We start from the raw sequence: 18913 nt of genomic DNA on the forward strand, positions 1-18913 counted from the left end.
TCAGAAAAAACCTGAAGACTGTCTTAGTTTCTGTATAGCTCCCCCTATTTCTATGTTCACTCCTTCCCCCTCTCCTTTCCCTTCTCTTTGATCTGTCACCTTAAGCCTGCATAGATATGTGCGACTCACAAATGGAAGATTAGATTAGATTCAATCCACAGCGGATCTTCATCGGGGGATTTGAAAATGTGCTGCCTCTCGAGAGGCTATTTTTTGTTTTTTAAAATTTTTTATTCTATTTTCGGTGTCAAGGTTCAGCGATTATCAGGAAGGACATAGGAATATTACTAAAAGATAATTGTTTTGATCATCTTTTTATCCACTTATTCTATAAAGAGGTTGATATGGGTAAGATGTCATTTTGAGGCCTGGCTTTTTTGGCACAGTCTGAAGAACTTGGCAGGCTTGGGTTTTCAGGATAAGGAAGCCCACAGATAAGTGGAAAAGGACTTTGGTGGGGAGGGGGGAATGCTCAGGTCAGCCACTGTGGAGGAAAGGGAATGCTTGATTTGGGTTGGGTAAGGAAAGGGACGTGCTGAGGTTAGGCTGCTTTTCTTGTTGAAATTTTAAAGGATTTCTTCAGACTCGAGGCCCATCAGTGTGATTTACAATGTAAAAAGAATGCTTAAAAAAGAAATCAAAAACCACACACACTGACAAAATGATTTTAAGACAGACATACACATCAATAAGTAATGGACTCCTCTGCTTCATCGTATTGTGAACAATTTTGGTCACTGCATCTCAAAAAAGATACAGTGGAATTAGAAAAGGTACAGAGAAGGACAACGAAAATGATAAAGGAGATGGAACAACTTCCCTATCAGGAAAGGCTAAAGTGGCTAGGGCTGGGGAGGTTTGATAGAGGTCTTACCAGATTCTGAATGGAGTGCATGGGGTAGACATGAATTGATTATTTACTTTTTCCAAAAAATACTAGGACTAGAGGGCATGCAATAAAGCTACTAAGTAGTAGATTTCAAACTGAAGAAAATATTTCGTCGCTCAGCATGTAATTAGACTCTGGAATGTATTGCCAGAGAATATAGTAAAAGCAGGATTTAAAAAAAGGTTTGGATAATTTCCTAAAAGAGAAGTCCATAGGCCATTATTGAGATGGCTTGGGAAAATCCACAGCATATTCCTAGCATAAGCATCATTCAATCTGTTTTACTAGTTGGGATCTAGCTAGGTACTTGGGACCTTGGTTGGCCAATGTTGGAAACAGGATACTGGGCTTGGTAGACCTTTGGCCTATTTCAGGATGGCAATTCTTATGTTCCTATGTGAGCCAAGTATAGGACAATCAAGCCATTGTGACATCACTGGTGAGGTTGGCTCTTAGGCATTGATGGAATGAGGTATTATGACATCACAGTCTCAGCTCTGGAATATTGCTACTCTTCGGGTTTCTGCCAGGTACTTGGAACCTGGGTTGGCTACTGTTGGAAACAGAATACTGGGCTTGATGGACCTTCGGTCTGTCCCAATATGTTCTTATGTGAGCCAAGTCTAGGACAATCAAGCCATTGTGACATCACTGGTGAGGTTGGCTCTTAGACATTGGTGGAATGAGGCATTATGACATCACAATCTCAGCTCTGGAATGTTGCTACTCTTTGGGTCTCAGTCGCTTGGGACCTGGGTTGGCCACTGTTGGAAACCGGATACTGGGCTTGATGGACCTTTGGTCTGTCCCAGTATAGCAACTCTTATGTTCTTATGATTAAATGCCTGGCTAAAAAACAAGTTTTAAATTTAGCTTTAAATTTGTATATATTTGTACATGCACACATAGTACGTGTTCTACAGGGGGTACATGTACCAGTGGCAGTGGGTATACAGCTCACATATCTCCCACCCTCCTACAGTCGCCCCCCGCTTCTGCCACCCGTAGTTGCCGTCCTTTTGCCCCCCCCCTCTTCCCCCTGCGAACTAGCAGCGGCAGCTGTAGCGTTTCCTTCCAGCCTTAGGGGCCTTTCCTAGGCCAGGCTACCCTTCGATGATGCAGTTTCTCTTTCCCTAAATGCTCTTTAAGTTTGAACCAGTTACTTTGGAGACACCTTTTAGCTGCCCTGAGGCCATGTCTTGAGAGCCTATTCTGTAACAGCATGTGGGTTAACCTGGCATTGGTGCCGTAGATCTGATGGAGCTTCGGCTGCCTAAATGAGACAAAGGCACTCTGTATTCTGTGAGTTGTAGGCATAAGTGACAGCTCCGTCCATGCTCCACCTGTGTGAGTACCCCCTCGCATTTAAGCACTATGCTACTTACATGCGGTGTTATTGAATGCTGTTTAGTTGCCCTGCTGACAAAATGTATGTGGGTGTACACTGACCCGTGAAAGGGTGGTGTTTTGTACATTTATGCGCGCCCTTTTTGTCTCCTGCTTGAATTTAACCATTATTCTTCTGCCTTCCCTGCCATGGAGCCCTCTTATGGCAAATAGCACAATATAAGGGCAGCTTACTTTCATTTATTTTTTATTTTTTACTGTTTTCCAGTAATCAGATGCATTCATGTTACATAGAGTGAAGTGGGAGACGTGCAATAGGGCTTAACTAGGGTCTTGTGCTTCAAAGTTTCATGCAGAGTCTTTCAACAGTGATTGGAGGAAAGAGGTTATGTGGTTTTAACATAAGGCTTTATTAATGGAAATTGCAGTGGGCAGATAAATGTTGAAGTCAGGAAAGACTGAGTAAGTTATATCCGCTGGATCCCATAAGTAATCCTCAAATAAATGTTAAGGTATGTTGACAAAATTGTAGATTCTACACTGCAATAAACTGTATATTGTAATTTCCTCTTTTTTTCTTAGCAAACTATATTTTGTAATTTCGATTTCTTAAAGTCTCTGTTCTCTGTACTCCTTCTACATATTGTAAATCGCTGAATGTCCAGCTCTCTTGAATGTAAACCGCCTAGAAGTCGCAAGATTGTGGCGGTATAGAAGAATAAAGTTATTCCGCAAGGGTCTCCACTATCCCCTCTGCTTTTCAATATCTACATGACCTCACTGAGCATTCAATTAACCCAGCTGGGGATAAAATTATTCAGTTACACTGATGTCTTCACAATTATTATCCCATTTGCCAACTCTATCTCGGAAACAATTCCAAAAGCATCAGAAGCCATAAACTTGATGGAACATTGGACGACAAACTTCAAACTCAAGCTCAATACTGAGAAAACAAAATTCTTTGTCGCTTCACCGCACCCTCTTGACACCAAAACCCCACTAGACATCAACAAACATAACTACCCCATACAGCCTACCATTAAAATACTGGGTGTAACTCTGGACCAATGCCTCACCATGAAAGATCAGGTGGACTTCATAATCAAAAATAGTTTTTTCACCCTCTGGAAACTTAAATCCATTAAAGCATACTTTGATAACTCTGTCTTCAGAATCTTGGTACAATCCCTCGTATTAAGTCAACTCGACTACTGTAACATCGTCTACTTATCAATCCCTCAAAAGAATATGTGACGATTGCAACTAGTGCAAAACACTGCGGTCAGACTAATCTTCGGTCTAAAGAAGTTCGATCACGTAACGCCATACTTCAAACAGCTACACTGGTTGCCGATGGAAGCTCGTGTAAAGTTTAAGTTCGCCTGCCTCTGTTTTAAAGTTTTCTACGGTCTAACCCCTAAATACATCACTGACCTATTCTCCTTCTCAGCCAACAAACACAAGAGAAGCTCCCACTCGCACTTCGTTTCTCCCCCGGTTAGAGGATGCAAACTAAAAAAACACCATGAGCATCTTCTCTCGCATCAGGCTGCTCTATGGGGTAAAGACCTAGAACAACTCCTATAGCCCACCACTTATGAGATATTCAGGAAACGCCTCAAAACCCACCTATTCCCGAAAGACCTAGACAGCTGACCCACTTCCCTCTTTCCCCTCTCTTGCCCTTTCTCCCAATTGTTCCCCACATCCCTTAAGTTAATTCAACTTGTACGTCAACTCAACTTGTACCCCAATAATCTTTTGTAAACCGCATAAAACTTAACGGTATTGCGGTATATAAACTGTTATTATTATTATTATATTAATAAACTGGGCTGATGTGGAATGGGTAAGCAGCAGTAGCCAAATGTTTCTTATTTGGAGAAACCACCTCACATTTTTAGATAAAAGTTTAGATTTCTGCCTTAACCTGCAAAAAAAAAAAAAAATGATCTCTGACCTATGGAGTTCAAGACTTGGTGCTCGTTCTGTTAGCGTGTTTCAGAATGTTCCGCAAAGTAGATTTTTATAGATAATCATCTTAATAGTTATTTAATCTTAATAAAAGTGGCTTCTCATTGAAGTGGTGCAACCTTACCCAAAATAAACGGTCAACTGTTGTGGAAAATTATTACAAAGATCTTTCAGTAATAAGTTGCTACAATCACAAATTGCATGCCTAAGACGGAACATAATTTTACATTTGAGGTGACTTTTGAGGTGCTGTCACTGAATCAGTGCTAGGTCTACAAATAAATAATTATGTTTTTCCACACATGGGCCTTATGCAACTGAGGCCTCACAAAGAGTTCTGTTTTGCACATAGAGCTGCATCTCCTCCCCATCCCCCAGGGGCCATACTAAGCCCCTAATTCTATAAAGTTGCGTAACCAAATTTGACCACCATGCAAATTTGTGTGTGCAAGTTATAGAATAAGGGTCAGTTGCGTGCATAATTTAGTAATGAGCAGATAATTGTCAGGAGTGGATGAGTGACCTAGTGGTTAGAGGAGTGGGCTCAGCACCCTGAGGTTGTGAGTTCAATTCCCACTGCAGCTCCCTGTGACTCTGGGCAAGTCACTTAACATTTCATTGCTCCAGACACAAAATAAATACCTGTCTAAAATATGTAAACTGCTTTGATAATTTCCAGAGCAACAAAGTATGACCATGTTACTCCTCTGCTAAAAGACGCCCACTGGTTACCAATCTCACATAGGATAACTTATAAAATAGCCCTTTTGACATTCAAAACTATGCAGACTAATTCCCCAGCTTTCATAGATAGAGTATTGATTCCCTATGACCCACCGAGATCTTTAAGATCCATATCCCAATCTAATCTAATTATCCCTTCCTTAAAAATAATTGGCACACGTCGAACCTCCATTTTCTCTGTAACAGCTCCTACGATTTGGAACGCTCTTCCGCTCTATCTAAAAACGGAAAATACTTTAAAAACGTTCAAAAGCAACTTAAAATGTTTCCTTTTTAAAGATGCTTTTAACTGAAGTTTTATCTTTTTTTCTTTTTTTTTTTTTTTTAAGCTGATTTTAACTAAAGTTATTTTAGTCTCCTTTTTTTTTCTATTAATTCCTGCCCTTTTGTACTTACCCTTAATGTTTCTCTCATTTACTATAGCTATTGTATTTCTTCCCTTTTTCCTTCGTGTGTCTTCTGTTCGTTCGTCCTTAATTAACCTAGTATGTGTTGTAGTTTGTCTTACAGTTCTTTTTTGAAAGTATGTTTTAATTGTAATTTTGTTGGTTGAAATGTTATTTTATTTAATACTTTGTACAACGCTTTGCAGAATCGATAAAGCGTTTAATCAAGAAACTAATTAAACAATAAACAATAAACAAAACAATAAACAATGATTGTAACCACACAGAAAAAAACAGTATAACAAGTCTTTTACCCATTTACAATCAAGCTATTGTGACATCACTGAGGTTGATTTATTGGTTGAATGATGCATTATGACATCACAATCTCAGCTCTGGTTACCAGAGAGGAGGGAAGTTAGTAACATAGGCCACCAGGAGTGGAGGAATGGTCTAGTGGTTAGAGAAGCGGGCTCAGCGCCCTGAGATTATGAGTTCAATTCCCACTGTAGCTCCATGTGACTCTGGGCAAGTCACTTAATGCTTTATTGCCCCAGGGACAAAATAAATACCTGTCAAAAATATGTAAACCGATTTGATTTTAATCACAAACTGAAAAGAGTAGTGTACAAGTCACATCCCCTTTACCTTTAATTGGCACCAGTTAGCAGTTTTGTGCATAACTGCCTGAAGTTGGTATTCTATAAGTTGCACACTCAAATTTCATTACGTGCAATTTTGGAGGGGGGAGGGGCATAAGGAGGTTGGATGTATGTTGGACATACATGTACAAGTTACAGAACAGTAGCATTTATGTTCCAAACTGTCTACAGTTAGACACAAGCATTTGTTGGCATTTTATAATACAGGGAAACTCTGCAATTAATTCAGAAGGAATATCTAGTATAAATACTGCCTGAACTTGGCATTTCTGCTCCCTTCAGGTGGATGCCAGGAACATTGATGGTAGTACCCCACTCTGCGATGCATCTGCCTCGGGCAGTGTCGACTGTATGAAGATCCTGTTGGAGCACGGAGCTAAGGTGAACCCTCCTCTCTACACAGCATCGCCTCTCCACGAAGCCTGCATGAGTGGTGAGAATAACTGCAGACGTCTGTGTTGTAAAGCAGGATAAATAAATAAAAATTTCCTTAGAATTAACTTTACCCCTGAGAGTCCCACAGCAGAGCTTTACTTGCTAGTTCCTTAGCTCTCTTTTAGGATAAGCAACATCTTTGGTTCCTATTTAAAAAAACACTTTCTAACCAGTATGCATAGCGATTTACCCAGGCAGGAAAGCTTCCTGTGTATTTACTTGTAAATTGCTGTTTCCAATCCTATTCTTGGATATTCAGTGACACTTAACAGGAGAATGCTGCTGAATACCAGCACAGACCACCACAGCACTCCCATCTAGTGCCAGGGTGGATCTGGAAGTTTGACACTGCTGATATTCAGTGCCCGTCTGGTTTATTTATTTAAAGCGCTTGCAGCCCAGATGACAATGATACAAACATAATTAAAACAAAACATCACATACATAATAAAACAGAACATAGCAGATTATTAAAATAACAGCATACAATAAACCAGTGGTTCCCAACCCTGTCCTGGAAGACCACCAGGCCAATCGGGTTTTCAGGCGTGCCCTAATGAATATGCATGAGAGAGATTTGCATATAATGGAAGTGACAGGCATGCAAATCTGCTCCTTGCATATTCATTAGGGCTATGCAGAAAACCCGATTGGCCTGGTGGTCCTCAGGACAGGGTTGGGGACCACTTTAATAAACGACTTACACTGTGCCTTAAAATAAAAAGCCAAGCAATTACAAGATTACGAATAACCAAATTTGAAAAGGCAAGTCGAAAAAAAAAATAGGCTTTCAAACTTTTCTGAAATGCCAAAAAATATCAGAGGTCAGACGGATAGAATCTGGAACCGAGTTCCTTAGTAAAGGTCTGGCCACTTGGAACATACGTGATCGATTTGCAACTTTAGTGACAGAACGAAGAGTGGGAACAGCCAAAAAAGCTCTGTCTTGTGATCTCAAAATGAAAAGGCACATAAGTCTATAGCAGAGAAGCAATCACCTTGTGAAAAGGATTAGGTCCCAATTACTGCCCCACACTCTCTCTCTGTCATTAGCAAGACAGATGCATCTGGGGACAATATCTTAGAGACAAGAAATTATCTCCCAAACATGTCCAGTTTATTGTCAGCTTTACAACCCTTTTATATCATTTTACATGAGTCAATGTTGTCAGCATGTGGCGTAAATACAAACCATATATGGACACAGGTCACATGAAACTTTAAAGAAATAACAAGCATCTTTCTATCTAAAGGCCAAAGTTTAAAGGTGCTTTGGTCAGCAGAGCCTTTTTCTTTATCTAAAGCTTCTTGCAAATACAATTATGAAAACAATTGAATTCACTTCACAACAAGATAAGAACACACATCTTCTCAAACATAAAATGGCCTTGCAGTATTTCAGAGAAGGAAAAACAAACAGGGTCTGGTTTTCTTACAGCTTCAAACACAGCCTAAGGAAAACTACGAGATACGTGTCCCTTCACCTTGGGCAATAGATCCCGGACAGATTTGAATGCCAGGGTTAGAAGCTTAATATGTATTCTCCAAACTACTCAAAATTGCTGTTGAAAAGGATTCAGGTCCCAATTCCTGCCCCATACTTTCTCTGTCTCTGTCATATGTAAGTCAGGTACCTGGGGACACATCTTAAAGACCAGAAACCATCTTTCAAATATGTCCGTCTTTTATTATGAGTTTCACATATTTATACGAATCAGGTTTGCCAGCATGTGATGGCATGTGACGTAAGGTCACATGAAACTTTAAACACATCAGCATTTTTCCTATCTAGAGATTGAAGTCCAAAAGGTAAGAAAAAGCCTTGACCAGCAGAGCTTCTTAACTAAAGCTGTCTGTAAATACGGCTTAACAAAACAATTGAATTCACTTCACATTATCTCTGTTTAAACATTACCTGTCTTCAAAGAAGGGAAAGATAAACAGGGCCTACCTTTGCATCTTTAAACAACATATGCCTAAGGACACTTACTAAAGTTCTGATACGTGTCCCTTCAAATCCCCTCTTACGACATGTAAATGACGTCACAAATACACAGCATGAGCTGGAAGGGAGTGATACCTTAGGTATGTCTCTCAAGGAGGGGTCTTTTAGGAGCTGTAATACGAATAACACAGTACATGAGCAGTCAAGATAAGAGTGCAAATAATAAGAGATTATGCATTCAACTAAAGTGCTGATCCCAAAAATTAGATAAATCAGAGTTACATTTGAACTCAGCAAAGAGGTCTGCTAATTTCTGAATGTCCATAGGAGGACCTATATTGTCAGAAAGAAAAGTACAACAGCATAAAGTACTGAGGAGAATTTTTCAGCTAGAATCCTAGCTAGGGCCATACGATTTTGAGAACCATCTGAGAAGTGGAGCCTAATTGATCAGTAATACTTTGCAAGGCGTCCCTAGAATAGTTCACAAAGCGTTGCTGATTATAATAATTTTAACTAATCCGATCAACATTCTTATTAATAGTAATAAAGGGAATAAGGAACTCAAACCCAGCCTTAACCTGAGCTCGGGCCTTAAATTCATCTGGGACCCCTCTTGGGACCCCTATAGCATCTATGTATACATCTGATCAGATTTATATCAAGACAAATAAAAGGAAAAACCATGTGAATAGGAAGGATGCCTTTCAGAAAAATATGCAGGAGCATGGTAACCTTAACTAAAGTGCACTGGCCTATCCACTGGCTGGGTAGCTTAACAGGGAGCCAAAAGTCTCCATAAAGCCAGTAAATATCAAATCTAATGTAGTACCAATGGGGCATACCTATGAGCCAAGACAGAACAATAACCTGGGGGTAAATTACCTACAAAACTACTCTGTGTCAGATTAGAAACATGACATGTGTAATTGCCCTTATAGATGGTAACGGCAATATCAAGCTTTTGTTGTCCTGGCAACAAAGGGTATTTAGAACACTACAGTGCACAAAGAGGATAGGTAAATAACCCAAAAAGGCATGGTTGGATACCAGGAGGGAGGTCCAGATGTACGGTTCCTAGATGGGGTCTAGCTTGAGCACATATGTAACAATTACTCTTATTATGTTGATCAGCAGTGAATTTCATCCATTCTAACCAAAGGTTAGGTTCTGAAAACCCTACCTCAACAGCCACAGTATCTCCAAAAGTGGGATTGGCAATAGCCATCATGTCAGTAAGTTTATTGAATGTAGGGGCCAGTGGGTTAGTATTTTTTGAGGCCCCCACAAGATGGCGGGAGAGGATGAGTGGAGGTAGATAGATCCCGTAAGAAAACTGATGATAGCTAGACCCACCCTTAAACCACATGTCCATAATGTACATACCTTCATCAGTAGGTCTAGGGTTGTCAATAGTAAGAGAAAGCTTAATAATTTGTGCAGGAACACTTTTCCTATAACAGTGTCCAACCTTATGAAGGGTCATACAAGTAAGCAGTGATTTACCATTTTGGTCCACTGTTTTTCAGGGTATTTTCTAGTTTATAAGCCCAGTCAGTATCAATATTCCACCCTACCACTCCCCAGAATGCACACTTAACCCCCCAACGTGAGTCAGTAATATATACATATATGTCCTTAGTTTTAGGAATCTCTGAGGACCAATGGCACAGCCTTGGGATATCAATTGATGAACAGTCCACAATGTCACAATACTCAAAGGAGAAGGTGGCAACTTGTACACTGCTGGAATTATACCAAAGGGTAGCATACTATCGGTCTTTTCTGGATTCCAATTAAAGGACAGCCTTTGCGAGGGAGTAGTCCAGCTTGACATCGTGTTCGCAAAGAGGTGTCGGGGGTGCTGTTTACAGCAGGAGTGTCATTTACAGATGGGTATGGGCAGAAAGTGTCGTGGACCCAGAACACATCATCCCTGTAGACCCAGTGAAAAGGATTCATACAGGGAGAAAAACTAGCAGCAGCAGTGCCAGTAAGAGAATGATAAAGTTGGTAGAATGCTGCAATGAGATCATCATGTTGTTCCACTGGAGGAGGTGAAATCTGCGCAGGGAAGACTTGCTTCTGGGGTTTTAGGTTAACCCTCTTCAAGCGACTTGCGTGGATCCAAACAGGAAACTCCTCAGTGAGTGCAGCGGGCCTGGTCACAGCGATCACAGTAGTGGGAAGGCCAAAGGGGAAATCTGTCTGCTTCCGATCCTTGGAAAGCTGCTGGATAATCACCAGGCTGGAAAAAATGGGTAGGAATCTGTGGAGAGAAAGGAGAAGTGCAAGACACGTTTCTTTGAACAAGCCCTAATATTTCAATTAGCTTTTGGACGTATTCCTCCTGTATCAAGGGAAAATCTACCCATGGGGCGGGGAAAGGTCATCCCGTGAGAATCTCAAAGGGAGAGCAGCCAGATGTCTGTGCATACAGAAAGAGATACTTGAAAAGAAATGCTTGGAAAGCATTCCAAATATCATTCAGCAGCTGTACTCCAATGTGATCCAAACAAGAGATAGAAAACAAGAGAAACCATGTTGCCTGCACTGAACATGGCAACATGCAACAATACCAATTCATTTACTTGGCATAGCTATGGCAAAAGAGCGACAATACTCACTTACTTAAGGTTCTTAATTGAACAATCCAAAAGGATATGTTTTTTCGTGCTTCATATAACTATTATGCACTTCAGAGAGACCATACTGATGTACTGAATGTATTCAGAAATGTATATTGAATGGATCATATGTAGGGAACACCACGAAATAAATGCTGTATAAAATAAAGCTTATTCTTATAACCCCTAACTAAACTATATTCAGAATATAAAAGCTAAAAGTAAAAGAACATTGCGCAGTTAGGCTAGTAAGAAGTGGAAAAAGAGCTCTAAAAATGGCCAATATTATGTATCCTAGGGTACCCACTAAACTAAGACAAGTAGACATGACACAGACAAAACATAAAGTTTTTTAAGCGTGGAGCTATTACTCCATCTGTCAAGTGTGCAGGGCTGAATTTAACTCTGCAAATAAACACATTGATATAAAAAAAACCAAAACAACAAATAATGTATATCATAACCATCTCATATTTGAAAAAAGGCATAAAGCTAATGTCTCTTTGGAGCGTCTCTATCTCTGCAGTGATAAAGAGGACCCATGGAAAACACTAGAAATATCTGTGCCAAAATGGATCTGGGATGGCTATGTATAAATCCGGAAAAACCCATTTTAAATTAGCAACATCCTAATTTCAGCTAAAACAATAGAAAGGAATTGTATTTTCCAATTTATTTTCAATTCACAACCGTGCCAGTTGTAATTATTGAGCTATATATATCTGTATCAAGGAGCAAAAGGTCAAGAATGAAAATATCACTAGCAAGAAGTTAAAATGTCGAGCGAGCACTACGATAACCAATACCATGATATTGGGCAATGAATAAGGGAGAGCTAGCAGCTGGTATCCAGGGTTTCCCCTCTTTGCACCAAAGTCCGTCCAAAAGGGCGGCTTTGGGCACCTGCCAAACGCCAGGCATCAAATTCAGAGGAGGGGGTGGTAACAAAGGACTGAAGCTGTGAAAAAAGAGAGGAAGAGAATCCTGTTCACCCTTGAGACCCAGAAGCCTATTTAAAAGAAGGGCTTGGACATTGTGAAAAGTATGAAGGGTAATGGGGTGACCTAGGATCAGAAAAGTAACCATCTCTACCACCATAGCACAAGCAGCCAGGGCTTTCTTGAACAGGAGTGACTATAAAAAAAGGCAACAGAGCGTAATTTACCGCCATGTTCTCCCTTCATGGTGTTACAATAGTCCCAAACAAAGAGATAAAACATGTGGGCATAAGCAGGAAAACCCAAACTTGAGCTAGAAACCAAAGCACATCTTAAATGTCCAACATTTCATAAGTCCATCTGATAAGAGCAGTCATTTCAGAAACCAGGGTCTGTCTCAAAATCTGGTCATAGAAGGAACAAGCAGAGATCCATTGGCGGCAGTGACCAATCATAGCAAGAAAAGTAAGCATGTCTTTCTTGGTAGCTGGGCGGGGCAGACACAGAATAGCAGCAGTGCAGAAAGTGCAGATTTTCCTCTGACCATGAGACAGGACAAAACCCAGGTATTTCACTTCAGATGTACACCAGTGCAGTTTATTTCATGACACCTTGTGACCACACACAGACAATCATTATAAAAGGTACAAACTATCAGCCTGACAGGTCTCTAGAATTATGGAACACAAAAGTTGTACAAAATGAGAATAGGACCATGAGGGGCAGTGCATGACTTGTAGAATAGCCCGAAGGACATTCCACACTAGGTATTCTGTTGCTTAAAGGTGAAGGCAAAAAAAAAAAGCTGAAAAGCCTCACCAAAGGGACTAAAAATAAAACATTCTTTAGGAAAATGACAGAAAAAAAAATCATTGGCTGCCGGTGGAATGGTGGAAGAAACATAAGTGCAATGAGAATTACCAAAACATTAACAGCCCGAAAATCTAGGACGAAACGAGGAATGCCATGAGCTTTGACAACAAGAGCGATGGGCGTATTATAAGAAGAGATGGTGGTTTTGATAATGCCGGAGAAAAGTCAAGAGACGAGCAGTGGAATCTCACCTTACTGCTTTATAAAACCAAGAATGAGTAACTTCAAAGAAGCACTATAGGGGGTCAGTGGAAGCCCAAACAGAGAAGTCTGGGGGAAGGGACAAAAACATTCATGCACAGACCCTGATAATGAAAGCAAAGAACAGATTAGCTTTGCTCTGCACAAGAAAGAAAACCTTTAAAACGGAATTTTTTCTTTTTCTTGTTTCTTTTTTTTTTTTTTATGATCCAGCACAGAACACAAAGAAAGCAGCCGGTAGAAAAAAACGCACAAAATTAGGGCTTGTGTACAAACTACAAGGGAAAGATCTTAGACTGATTCAAACAGCGCTTTCAATTCATTCCACATAACAGCATGTCCTACCTCAGTAGTAAACATTGGTGACACAGAAAGATGGGAACTGAAGGAAAAATGTCATACACACACACAGCCGTACAAGTCTCATTTGTCTAGGAGTAAGTGCCTTTATGACTCATTACAAAACCCAATATAACAATGCAAAAATATTCGCTTATCTTACCTTATAAGCGAGGTACAGTAATAAGAGACAATAAAATCTTATACTCTATAAAAAACCTTACAAATGACAGAGTGGGCAGGGGGGTTCTATAAATAATTTCATTCTTTCCGAAAGAATGGCAGCTGCTTATATATATGAGGGGTGCTTACCAAAAGTACCCCGAGATTTTTCCCCAAAAAAAACTCCATAATAGAACCCAAAGCTTGAACTTAAAATAAGGGGTTGGGTACAGGTCACCACTACCCAGTGAGTATTAAAGAACAGAAAAAATTCAGAAATACTCACAAAATACCGGTGATATCATCTGCCCATCGCGGACGTGCCCCCAACTGAAAAGGATTCAGGTCCCAATTCCTGCCCCATACTTTCTCTGTCTCTGTCATATGTAAGTCAGGTACCTGGGGACACATCTTAAAGACCAGAAACCATCTTTCAAATATGTCCGTCTTTTATTATGAGTTTCACATATTTATACGAATCAGGTTTGCCAGCATGTGATGGCATGTGACGTAAGGTCACATGAAACTTTAAACACATCAGCATTTTTCCTATCTAGAGATTGAAGTCCAAAAGGTAAGAAAAAGCCTTGACCAGCAGAGCTTCTTAACTAAAGCTGTCTGTAAATACGGCTTAACAAAACAATTGAATTCACTTCACATTATCTCTGTTTAAACATTACCTGTCTTCAAAGAAGGGAAAGATAAACAGGGCCTACCTTTGCATCTTTAAACAACATATGCCTAAGGACACTTACTAAAGTTCTGATACGTGTCCCTTCAGCTGTCTTAAAATGGCTGGATGGTTATTTAATGCCAGCATCTGGATATCGTCTGACACCTGGATGACTGGCAGTTGCCTAACCCAGATGTTACGTGCTGATGCCCAGATATGGCCCGGCACTGAATATCTGGATTTAATTCAGCCTTTGCCTTTATAAAAATTCTGCCCACTGTGGGCTGAACATCCCTTTGGTTTTATTTACTCAAGACAATTGGTTTGGTTGGGATGGTGCTTGAACGTATATGTTACTCTAAGTGCAATACGCTGTCACAAGGAGGAAAAATGAAGTTGTTTTCTTATTGTCCGTGAGAAGGGGCTTGTTGTAGGTTTACTAGCTGCCCTTTAACCCCTGTCTGAGTGTGCTCCTGGTTCATATAATTCTTAGTAGGCTTTAGATATAACACAAACAATATCTATGTATCTGCTGTGTTTAAACTCATTTGCCTGAAAAAAAAGTTCATCCTCTCCCACAGCAGTGCTCGCTATTTGATTTGTCATCCAAAGAGAGGCACTGGAGGCAGCATTAGAGAGAGCTGGATTCAGTGTTGTCAGTCACAGCACCATGTAATAATGAGAAAATAAGGTGAGAGCTTTTGCAATCAAGTCACCTCTTGAGCTGCACTTCTCAGCATGTGCCCTGAGTGACGCTGAAGACTTCACCATTGTGCTGTATTCTGACCGCTTACCGAGTACAGTCCAAACCACTAGTGTCTGCTACTTATGACCTGGCTTTATATGTAACTGCCCAAGGCAAGTAACACTTTGGGAAGAGTGGGTAAGGCTCTTTTCAACATATTCAAACTGCACGCATGTTATCTCCAAATATGACATTAGACAAGCCAATTTTCATACACCTCTTACTAACGCATAGCGTGGGTTTTAGCGCCAACAGCAGCGGTAACTGCTCTGACACTCTTAGAATTCCTATGAGCGTCGGAGCAGTTACCGCCGCTGCTGGCGCTAAAACCTGCGCTATGCATTAGAACAGGGATAGGGAACTCCGGTCCTCGAGAGCCGTATTCCAGTCAGGTGTTCAGGATTTCCCCAATGAATATGCATGAGATCTATTTGCATGCACTGCATTCAATGCATATTCATTGGGGAAATCCTGAAAACCCGAGTGGACTACGGCTCTCGAGGACCGGAGTTCCCTACTCCTGCATTAGTAAAAGAGGGGGTGGGGGAAATTACTTATTTCTAGTATTGGTAGGGGGCTAAAAAGAGCAACCAAGAAAAGTCTTCAAAGACTTCAGCAGATCCAGAACACTGCGGCTAGGTTGATCTTTGCAAAAAGCAAATTTGATCATGATTCCCTGCTTCTGTCAAAACTTCACTGGCTTCCAGTGGTTTCTAAAGTTCACTTTAAATGTGCCTGCCTAACATTCAAGATTTTGCATGGCACTCTTCCTCCTCTAATTCCACTATCTTGGAATTCTGCGAGACCTGATGCCACCAGATCCATCCAAAAACTTAAACGATCTTTCCCCTCAATAAAAGGCGTTACTATGCTGGAAAATTAGGGAAATCTCTTTTCTTCAAAATCACTGAGCTTTGGAATAACCTTCCTGCCCAGTTGCGGAATCTGGGCTCCTTCCAATTATTCTGAAAACATCTGAAAACTTGGCTATGTTCAAAAATGTAAATATCCCTGCTCTCTTTATAATTAGAGAATGACACGGTGAAAAAATTGGTCCCCGTCACCGCCCCGTCCCCGTCTCACCATCCTCTGCACCGCCCCGTCACCGCCATTCCCTTCACCGCCCCGTCACCGCCACTGCCACCCCATTCACCGCCCCGTCACCGCCACTGCAACCCCATTCACCGCCCCGTCACCGTCACCGCTGCATACATAAAAGCCTCAAACGGGTACGATTTTATATACTTTTCTAATATCTCCCCTATGTATCTGCCATTGCCCCCCCCTGTGTCCATATTCCATCCCCATGGCATGTCCCCTTTTTGTCTCTGTCCCTATGCCCCATGCACATAATTTCCCCTCTTTCTGTTACCTTCCTGTGTCCAGATTTCCCCTATCTTCCTCTTCCATACCAGTGTGTCTCTTCTTTTCAACCCCATCTAGCTTTTTTTCCCCCCCCCCCTGCTTCTAGCATCTGGCTCACCTGCCTGTCCTTCCCTTTCTTTCCTGCTGTGGGTTTTTCTTTCCGTTTTCATCACCTTGGCCCAGAATCCTTTTCCCTTTCACTCCCTCCTTACAGTCTGAGCCGGGAACACGGGTGATCGCACGGTCCTCGCAGCCCCCACCCGCCTGCCCAATCGATCGTAGTGATTAGCCAGCTCTCTCCCTTCTCCTCACCTTAGTTTGCAGGCTTTCTTTTTCAGCGACCTGCACGCTTTCCCAAAGAGCCGCACACGCGCGGCTGCTCAGTGTTCAATCTTCTGCTCTGCTGCAACTTCCTGTTTCCGGTTGCGTCAGAGCAGAAGATCGAAACTGAGCAGCAGCGGCTCTTTGATAGCGTGCGGGTCGCCGAAAAAGAAAATCTACAAACTAAGGTGAGGAGAAGGGAGAGAGCTGGCTAAACACTAGAATCGATTGGGCAGGCGGGTGTGAGCTGCGGGGACCGCGCGATCCTTCATGCCTCACTGCGGGGACAAGACCATTCACCGCCCCGCGGGCGGTGAATGGCCTTGTCCCCGTCGCCGCAGCGACTGCTAGTTTTCTTCCCCGTTTTCGGCGGTGACCCGCGGCTAAAATGCGGTGGCCGCGGGTAAACCGCCACCGTGTCATTCTCTATTTATAATCACTAATTTTTATTATGTGGGTTTTTTAAAATCTTATTTTAAAGTTCCTGTAAACTGTGCCGAGCTCTATCTTTATAGACAGGATGCAGTATATAAATTTAAGGTTTAGTTTAGTTTATAAATCAGATTTTTAACACTTTGTTTTTATATTTCACTTTATGTAGCTTCACTATGCATGTGGTTAACATAAATATTTATAACAAAAGAGTATGACTATAGAAACAAGAATACATAAAATATCACAGCAATATGCCTGTGTCTATGCGTATTGTATGAAAAACATGTTCTGATACTGGAGGCAGAAAGTGGAACCCTGAAAATGCCAATGATAAATAAACTAACTTTAACCTATTTAATAAAAAGTCCTCTTGCAATAATCTAAATTAAAGCCTATCAAGAAACAGTTTGAAACAGAGTCTACGAAGTCCAGGGGTTGAAGATTGGCCCAGTGCAGACTGTTGCATTAACCTGATTGGTCTTTCTTGAAGCATCCAGCATAAAATTACTGGGACAGCCAGGAAATTCACAAGTCATTTTTCTTGCTACTACTGGGCCAGATTTATATATGTGAGTGATCTCTTTCTGTAGGGCCTCACAAAGTTTGGTGGCTTTCTTTTGTAGGTAAAGCTGAATGTGTGAGACTTTTGATAGATGTAGGTGCGAACCTGGAAGCTCATGACTGCCACTTTGGGACTCCATTGCATGTGGCATGTGCGAGAGAGCACCTGGATTGCGTCAAAATCTTGCTCAATTCAGGTATGTATAGTGCATACTCTGACCTTTTCCCAGCTGAACTGTTTCGTTCTTGGCAGTGCCCATGAGAAAATGCCATATTGCCAGTTTTTTTTTAATTTTACAGATCTTTCTGCATGTTGTAGTTTTAAACAGGGTCAACACATTCCCTTTTAGTATACAGTTTGAATTTTATATTTAAATCTTTTTATTAAGCAGTGACAACAGCAGGTACAACAATAGCATAAAACATGGTTTACAATATCAACCAACAACCGCGGAGGACTGGACTCTTATGTCCTCCATGATCAGGATCAACACCCCAACCCCACAGAAAGAATCCCACTCGCCCCCCCCCCCCCACCCCCACAAGAGAGACATTACAACACACAAACAGGGAAAGACTGATGACAAACAGGTAAACCCAATTATATTTGGAGTCTATTCAGGATACGGCTACGACTTGCAGGGGACAAAAGGTTCATACGGTTTGAATTTTTAGAGCCTGATTCATTGAGAAATTTTCCATGAACAGAATGGGGAAAAAAAAAAACCTGGATGAATTAGATTGGAAGCCCTCTGTGGCAAGGAGAATCCCATTTTGCCTGATTTGTAACCCGCTTTGAGCTCAGATTTGGAATTAAAATCCAAAGCTGGTGTCTTTGTGTTCTTTACCACTGTAAAAATGCTTCTGATGCAAAAGGCTCATGAGTCTCGATCAGTGAGTTATTCTCTTCTAACTGCGAGTTGTATAGATAGAAGACATTATCTACCTTTTTCAGCTCTGCCTCCATCCTCATTGGGCTGGGCTGCACTCAGTAGCATACCAAGAGGGGGCAGGGGGGGAGGTCTGCTATGGAGAAACTCGCTTTGATAAACGAGCATTTTGGATTACGAGCATGCTCCTGGAACGGATTATGCTCGTAATCCAAGGTACCACTGTATTTTATTTCCTTGTCTCGAGCTGCTCTTTGTCTGTCATAGCTGCAGTATACAGATGTGGTGTACTAAAGCCAATCAGTAGGTGTTGCCCTTGAGCAGTTTTTAGAATGCTTTTCCCAGGCACTGTGGATACCATCTCTGTTATCTCCCAGCTTCTGATGGCGAGAGGAACT

The 18913-nt window shown here is 41.3% G+C and overlaps 1 protein-coding gene and 1 long non-coding RNA gene across 2 annotated transcripts in view; one reads left to right on the top strand and one right to left on the bottom strand.

Moving 5' to 3' along the window:
• Nucleotides 1-18913, top strand: part of ASB13 (ankyrin repeat and SOCS box containing 13) — a 32007-nt gene that overhangs the window by 9581 nt on the left and 3513 nt on the right. The window contains exons 3-4 of the mRNA XM_033959690.1: nt 6288-6438; nt 17688-17822. Coding sequence (XP_033815581.1) covers nt 6288-6438; nt 17688-17822 — 286 coding nt within the window. The remainder of the gene's footprint in view (nt 1-6287; nt 6439-17687; nt 17823-18913) is intronic.
• LOC117367254 lies at nt 5325-8487 on the bottom strand. Its single transcript, XR_004540715.1, has 2 exons — nt 8431-8487; nt 5325-6458 (listed from the first exon to the last, which is right to left on the bottom strand). It is a non-coding gene; the product is annotated as an uncharacterized LOC117367254 (long non-coding RNA).

This window comes from Geotrypetes seraphini, chromosome 9 (genome assembly GCF_902459505.1).
Source record: "Geotrypetes seraphini chromosome 9, aGeoSer1.1, whole genome shotgun sequence".
In the NCBI taxonomy this organism is placed as follows: domain Eukaryota; kingdom Metazoa; phylum Chordata; class Amphibia; order Gymnophiona; family Dermophiidae; genus Geotrypetes; species Geotrypetes seraphini.